Consider the following 8,393-nt stretch of genomic DNA (forward strand, 5'->3'; position numbering starts at 1 on the left):
TTGTGCACAAGTCACTTTATTTTGTTAAAAAAAAAAAAATTTATGTAGCATTTAATACCACAAATAGGTTTGTACAGTATACCGGTACTAATGAAGTACCGCGGTACTAATAAATTAAAAATGGTACTATACTGCTTCTGAAAAACACCAGAATTGTTTAGTCTCTCTGGACATGACATTGTCACAAGCAGACACATGTGTAGACAGAAAAGCATTTTGGCTCAAAAACTAACGATAAAGATGAAGCCATGCAAACACCAAAGCACAGCTCTGCAAGAGGTACTTTAAAACATAGCTAGCTCGCGGCTCAAATACATCCGAAGTCGGCAGTGTTTTAGCTACTTCTAAATCATTAATCCTTACCTCCATGGCGACAAATAAACTATGTTTCTTATAAATATCAGCCCCTCAGAACAAGGAATAGCTAAGCATGCTTCACTACACACCGTAGGAGGATACAATAGCTAACCGCTAACAGCAAATTAGCACACCTGAATGTAAACAAATGGGTGGATCAACACAAACATCGACTGTAACGATACCAAGTACAATTACAAGAGCCGTATACAGTCGAAACTAAAATGATTACATCGATATTTTTTATCATCACAAACATTTTTGTCATTTTTTATTGTTTATAAACTCAGAAAATATGTCGTTGGACACAATAGAACTTTAATTATGACCAATGCATGACCCTGTAACTACATTGTATTGGATTGATACCAAAATCTGTGGTATAACCCAAAACGTATGTTAGTATCCAAACAACAGAAGAATAAGTGTTTCTTTTTTTAACATTTTGACAGAAGTGTAGATAGACCATGTTAAAACAGAACGTAGGCAAATATTAACAATAAATGAACATAATGCATTTTCTACCGCTTGTCCCTCATAATTTTGACAAAATAGTATGTTAATATGTTACCGCATACGTCGGGAGCCTTTATAACCCGTTTAATACTAAAAGAGAAGTTATCTAGAATGTTCACTATCTTATTCTATGACAAAATTGTTATTTGATTGCAATAAGAAACATATGAAGATTTTATGTTAAAATAAAGCGGTGTGGTTCCCTTTATTTTAAAAAGTATCGAAATAGGTTTTGGTACCGGTAACAAAATATTGGTATCGGGACAACCTTACCACAAATTCAATACGTCATCCGGTTTCTAACAATACTAGCAAATTATAAATGTAATAAGATACGTTTTGTAAAAATGTGTAAATGTTTTTACTTTACTTAGATGTTATAAAACACTTTAAGTTCTATAATCAAAATCCGATCGTGACTGTGAGATTTTTCTAATAAAGGTTGGGAAACACCGACCTAAGCGACCGCTAATTATGCAGAAACAACAGTTAGCTCAATGGGATTGATTCATAGCAGGGATGTCCACACTTTTTCTGCAGGCAAGCAACTTTTCCATTGACCAAGTCAAAGGGATCTACCTCATTCATATATATAATGTATATTCATTTATTTAAGAAAGCGGCGTTTTTTGTTAACAAGTTAAAGGTGTTTAATGATAATACAAGCATGTTTAGACTTAGACTTAGACTTAGAGTTGTGGTCAAAAGTTTACATACGCTTGTAAAGAACATAATGTCATGGCTGTCTTGAGTTTCCAATATTTTCTACAACTCTTATTTTTTTGTGATAGAGTGATTGGAGCACATACTTGTTGGTCACAAAAAACATTCATGAAGTTTGGTTGTTTTATGAATGTATTATGGAACAGAACTTTCCTTCTATGTTTGTCCATGTGATGTCAGATGAAACAAAAATTGAGCTGTTTGGCCACAATACCCAGCAATATGTTTGGAGGAGAAAAAATGAGGCCTTTAATCGCAGGAACACCATTCCTAACGTCAAGCATTGTGGTGGTGGTATTACACTCTGGGCCTGTTTTGCTGCCAATGGAGCTGGTGCTTTACAGAGAGTAAATGGCACAATGAAAAAGGAGGATTACCTCCAAATTCTTCAGGACAACCTAAAATCATCAGCCCGGAGGTCGGGTCTTGGGTGCAGTTGGGTGTATCAACAGGACAATGACCCCAAACACATGTCAAAAGTGGTAAAGGAATGGCTAAATCAGACTAGAATTAAGGTTTTATAATGGCCTTCCCAAAGTCCTGACTTAAACGTGTGGACAATGCTGAAGAAACAAGTCCATGTCAGAAAACCAACAAATTTAGCTGAACTGCACCAATTTTGTCAAGAGGAGTGGTCATAAATTCAACCAGAAGCTTGCCAGAAGCTTGTGGATGGCGACCAAAAGCGCCTTATTGCAGTGAAACTTGCCAAGGGACATGCAGCCAAATATTAACATTGCTGTATGTATACTTTTGACCCAGTAGATTTGGTCACATTTTCAGTAGACTCATAATAAATTCATAAAAGAGCCAAACTTCCTGAATGATTTGTGTGACAAACAAGTATGTGCTCCAACCACTCTATCACAAAAAAATAAGAGTTGTAGAAATTGTTGGAAACTCAAGACAGCCATGACATTATGTTCTTTACAAGTGTATGTAAACTTTTGACCATGACTACTGTAGACTTAGACAAACTTTTTTGATCCACAAGGGAAATTGTTCCACACAGTATCTCAGTTACAAAGGATAGAAAGGATAAAGATGGAAAGGATAATGCACACAAGGACACAACAAGAGGGCAAAAATGAAAGATATAAAGTAGACTAAAAATGAACCATAGTAGCAATATAAAATATAACATGTAATATTTACATATTATATATGCAGTATATATTATATATTGATATATTATATTATATTATATTAATAACACATATAGAGTCCTTTCTTCCATGAAGACAAGAATATAAGTTGGTGTATTACCTGATTCTGATGACTTGCATTGATTGGAATCAGACAGTAGTGCTGATAACGTCCGCATTTTCAAACGGAGGAGACAAAAAGTCCTCCTTTCTGTCCAATACCACATGAAAGCTTGCTAGCTTGTTTGCGCCGGCTTTCTGAGACTCTTATTTTGTTAGTGCGGGCAGGATGAAGCAGCGCTTTTATTGCGAAGACAGGAACTGTGCAGCCGGTCTTTAGAGTTTTGACGGCAGGTACGGCGCGAGAGTCTGTTGAAATAAAAAGTGTTTCTCGCCTTGCTGTCGGTCATTTTTTCTTAATGATGAATGTCAATCAAGTGAAAAGTCACGTCTTGGTGAAGATTGATGATAGTTCATTTTTAGGTCTATTTTTTTAATGCCTGGCTGGCGATCAACTGACACACCCTCCGCGATCGACCGGTAGCTCGCGATGGACGTAATGTGCACCCCTGATTTATAGCAACCGAATTAAAACACAGACCGACAAGCCTGAAGCAGGTTACCTCGCGCTCATCCACACCAGCGCCAAATGAGAATCAATGTCACATGTCAAGTGGCGACGAGGCCTTTCGGGGACACTGATTAGGTTAAAGCAAGGGTGTCAAACTCATTTTATCCCAGGGACCGCATGGAGGAAAATCTATTCCCACGAGGGTCGTACAAGTAAAATCATGGCATGATAACGTAAAAATAAAGACAACTTCAAAATTGTTTTCTTTGGCCAAAAATAGAACAGGCATATTCGGAAAATGTACACATGACAAATAATCCTCTTGGCAAAACATTTCAAGTTAGTAGAAAACTCTGAGGAAAAAAATTGGTCCCGTTTCCAAAACACCATGAACTTAGACTATGTCTCAGTGTTTTTACAAAGCCATTAAGCACTTCCTGTTCAGCATTATCATGTTGGCAGTTCATTAAGACTTGTTTGGAAAAGCAACAGAGTGTTTCCTCAAACCGCCACATTGGTGACATCCACAACTGCCACAACACATTAATTTACCATCATACAAAATATTACAATTATAATATAATCAAAACAATGATCAAAATGACACCATAATAGCCAAATTAAAGGTAGACAGATAGATAGATAGATAGATAGATAGATAGATAGATAGATAGATAGATAGATAGATAGATAGATAGATAGATAGATAGATAGATAGATAGATAGTATGTTATTGATTCCTTCAGGAGAGTTCCCTCAGGAATATTAAAAATAGCAACCGAAGGTAACATAACTACAAACTTAACCAATGTGAACATGAAAGATTTAATCATAAAATGATATAGAACAAACAACAAATGTAGAAACACACATTTTTACAATGGAGTTCAGGGTGCACATCGTGCCGTCAACAAACTGTGAGCACTGCATGGAAATCTAACTAGATGGTCATGTTGCATTTTACTGTTTTGTTATTTTTATCTGTTAAGTGGATAATTTCCAATACAAATAGGTATTGTGTGTTGCTACAGCATTAGTCTGTTGCCAGCCACAATCCACGCTGACTGGAGTAGCGGCAGCCAATCCAGAGGGCGCTTAAAGTCAGCTGACATGTCATCTTTAAACAGTGTCATGTGTGACGTGGGTTACACTTGAATTGCTATTGCGACATCCAGTGGACACATTTAGAACAGCAGTTTATTTCATTAAAAAATCTGCAGCTCACGTTATTCTTAAACTTATTTTACAGGCCGTGGGCCGAATTAAACCTGTTCGCGAGCCCGTACGTTTGACACAAGCGTACGTGATTTATTTCCAAAACGCTGCGTGTTCGCGTCACAAAAACAAGCTTGTGTGCGCATGAAATCCAATACTGCATCAAATCTTTCACGGGTGCAGCGGCGGCACAATGGCGGCCTTGTCGGGACCTGTGCGCCCGGGCCGGGGGGTCAAAGATGAGCGCGCGCGCACGTGAGCGAATACAACAAAGTCATTAAAAGCGTACGTGTCGATTGAGCTAATTGGACCACCAGCTCTGGCAGAGGACCGGGGCACGGGGACAAAACCCGGGGGGAAAGGGGGGAGGTCAGTAATGACAGGGGCCAAAATATGTCACTGCACACACACACACACACACACACACACACACACACACACACACACACACACACACACACACACAGAGAGAGTACAGTAATGTTCAAACCAATGACATTTCAAACTGTATACTTATAAAGGTAACAATAAGAAATATGTTATCCTGTTATTAATAATGAGACGTGAGGTGCTTGTCAATCAAAAACTGACAAGGCACGTGTCCCTAATGTTATGGGCAGCCTGTAAACAACAATACATTGACAATTGCATTGTGCTCCTTCGTGACGTCACATTGTAATCAAGTCATTGCTCACAGCTGAGGAAGACGTATTTTTGCTTCTATTCTAAGAAAATAAAAATAAATAAATAAATTAAATTAAAAAAAAATGCCAAATTGATTATTCAGAGTGAAATAAGTGTTTTTTGGGAGATTATACACGAGTTGCTAAACCAAAACAAAACGTTTAAAGAGTTGCTCTGTGCAAACTCACCCTTTCCCCGGAGAGGTACACGGCCAAGCCGAGGGTCAAAATGAAGCAAAGGTTTCTCATTATTCCGTGTTTTTGTCGCTAAATGTCGTCTTCTTCTCGTTCCTTCCTCCGCTGGGCTTTCCAAGCCTGCCTCCAAACTCCCGTCGCGTCTCCCGCAGGACCCCCACAACCTTGTTTTTTTTTGTTTTGTTTTGTTTGTTTTGTTTTCTTCACCACCTTCTCATTCTCCGAAGTGCTTCTTTTTTTCTTTCCAGCTGGTCCGGTGGACAATCGGGAGAGAAAGGAGGTGGGAAATAAAGCAGAGATTCTATTCGAAGCCCGCCGCGCGGTTGTGAAGTAGAATCCACCAACCTTTCGTCGCTCGTACTGTGAGCCTTACGTGAAAGAGTAGGTTTTTTGGAGTGACTCAAAAGAGCCGATTTTCAGCCGAGGTGGGCGTATCGATCCAAAAACCAATACAGTCAGTAGCTTTCGTCTTTCCCCCGCCCCCAAATATATTTTGTTCAAAAATGTTGTAAATATTGCTGACAAACTCTGGTAATAGGTGTCAAACTCAAGACCTGGTCCGCCACTTCATTTTGAATGATCCGCGAAAGCCCGGAAATAATATGCACCGATAAAGTAGTTTATCTTTCTTTCTTTTTTTCTTTTGACAGGAAAAGAAAGACATGTACTGCATGCAGTTGTAATTATATTCAAAATAGCCACCCTTTGCTCTGATTACTGCTTTGCACACTCTTGGCATTCTCTCAATGAGCTGGAAGCGCACCTGTGAAGTGAAAAGAATTTCAGGTGACTACCTCTTGAAGCTCATTGAGAGAATGCCAAGAGTGTGCAACAAAGTAATCAGAGCAAAGGGTGGCTATATTGAAGAAACTAGAATGTAAAACATGTTTTCAGTTATTTCACCTTTCTGTGTTAAATCCATACAGTCGTGTTCAAATGTTTACATACACTTGTAAAGAACATGATGTCATGGCTGTCTTGAGTTTCCAATCATTTCTACAACTATTATTTTTTTGTGATAGAGTGATTGGAGCACATACTTGTTGGTCACAAAAAAACATTCATGAAGTTTGGTTCTTTTATGAATTTATTATGGGTCTACTGAAAATGTGACCAAATCTACTGGGTCAAAAGTACATTTTTGTTTCATCTGACCAAAGAACTTTCCTCCAGAAGGTCTTATCTTTGTCCATGTGATGTCAGATGAAACAAAAATTGAGCTGTTTGGCCACGATACCCAGCAATATGTTTGGAGGAGAAAAGGTGAGGCCTTTAATCCCAGGAACACCATTCCCACCGTCAAGCATGGTGGTGTTAGTAGTATGCTCTGGGCCTGTTTTGCTGCCAATGGAACTGGTGCTTTACAGAGAGTAAATGGTACAATGAAAAAGGAGGATTACCTCCAAATTCTTCAGGACAACCTAAAACCATCAGCCCGGAGGTTGGGTCTTGGGCGCAGTTGGGTGTTCCAACAGGACAATGACCCCAAACACACGTCAAAAGTGGTAAAGGAATGGCTAAATCAGGCTAGAATTAAGGTTTTAGAATGACCTTCCCATAGTCTTGACTTAAACGTGTGGACAATGCTGAAGAAACAAGTCCATGTCAGAAAACCAACACATTTAGCTGAACTGCACCAATTTTGTCAAAAGGAGTGGTCAAAAATTCAAGCAGAAGTGCATACTTTTGACCCAGTAGATTTGGTCACATTTTCAGTAGACCCATAATAAATTTATAAAAGAACCAAACTTCATGAATGTTTTTTTGTGACCAACAAGTATGTGCTCCAATCACTCTATCACAAAAAAATAAGAGTTGTAGAAATCATTGTAAACTCAAGACAGCCATGACATTATGTTATTTACAAGTGTATGTAAACTTTTGACCAAGACAGTATATAATCCTAGGCTACAACTGAGAAATAAAGAGACGGCTCCTCTTTGAGAGCCGAGCCAAACGAGAGGACTCTCAAAAAAAGAGACGAAATTCCCACAGGTCAAACCTTGCACAGCTCTCTCTCTCTCTCTGTTTCTCTCTCTCTCTCTCTTTGCGTCAATTTGCAAAAGAGCGCACAATTATTAATTTGATGTGAACAGTAACACAGTTATATGCAATAGTATTGCAATAGTTTGTATTTAACGCCTTTATTCTCTGGTTGTAAATACTCTGAGTTTGCACATTTTACTTAGTCGATTGAAGAAGTTGAGCTGTATTTTTTTTTTTTTTTTTTGCATGTAACAAAACTAATGGTAAATTACATAGTGTGTTTTTGTTCGCACAAAACCCAATGATTGGCAGCACACAGTTTTTCACATTATAGGAGCGATCTGGGTTTTTTTTGTCCCAATCCAGTTGAAAACTTTATGGACAAAGCCTCCCCCTGCTGGTGGGTGCACCGTGCTCACTCCCACGCATAAATACACCCACTGTGCCACCTGATGGTTTTTGCTCATTACAACATTCATTTCATAGCATGTTGTTTAATATAGTCGTGGAAAACGTCAGCATGGTACTACTCCAATAACTAAAGGCACAATAATAATTGTCCAGGTGATATTAGTCTATTTTGTTCATTAAACAGTTAAAATTAGTATACCGCAGTCATAGACCATGGGTGTCAAACTCCTTTTCATTGAGGGCCACATCACAGTTATGGTTGCCCTCAGAGGGCCGATTTTAACAATGAGTAATATATGTATATATATAATACATTAAAGTTAAAGTACCAATGATTGTCACACACACACTAGGTGTGGTGAAATTATCCTCTGCATTCGACCCATCACCCTGGATCACCCCTTGGGTGGTGAGGGGAGCAGTGAGCAGCAGCGGTGGCCGCGCCCGGGAATTATTTTGGTGATTTAACCCCCAATTCCAACCCTTTGATGCTGAGCGTCAAGCAGGGAGGTAATGGGTCCCATTTTTATAGTCCTTGGTATGACTCGACCGGGTTTTGAACTCACAACCTACCAATCTGCAGGGCAGACA

At 38.8% G+C, this 8,393-nt stretch overlaps 1 protein-coding gene across 1 annotated transcript in view; it reads right to left on the reverse strand.

The window, feature by feature from the left end:
* Positions 1-5,772, reverse strand: part of sdc2 (syndecan 2) — a 133,724-nt gene extending 127,952 nt beyond the window's left edge. The window contains exon 1 of the mRNA XM_061982605.1: positions 5,400-5,772. Coding sequence (XP_061838589.1) covers positions 5,400-5,459 — 60 coding nt within the window. The 5' untranslated portion in view covers positions 5,460-5,772. The remainder of the gene's footprint in view (positions 1-5,399) is intronic.
* Between the last annotated feature and the right edge of the window lie 2,621 nt (positions 5,773-8,393).

The sequence above is a fragment of the Nerophis lumbriciformis genome, linkage group LG21 (genome assembly GCF_033978685.3).
Source record: "Nerophis lumbriciformis linkage group LG21, RoL_Nlum_v2.1, whole genome shotgun sequence".
NCBI lineage: Eukaryota > Metazoa > Chordata > Actinopteri > Syngnathiformes > Syngnathidae > Nerophis > Nerophis lumbriciformis.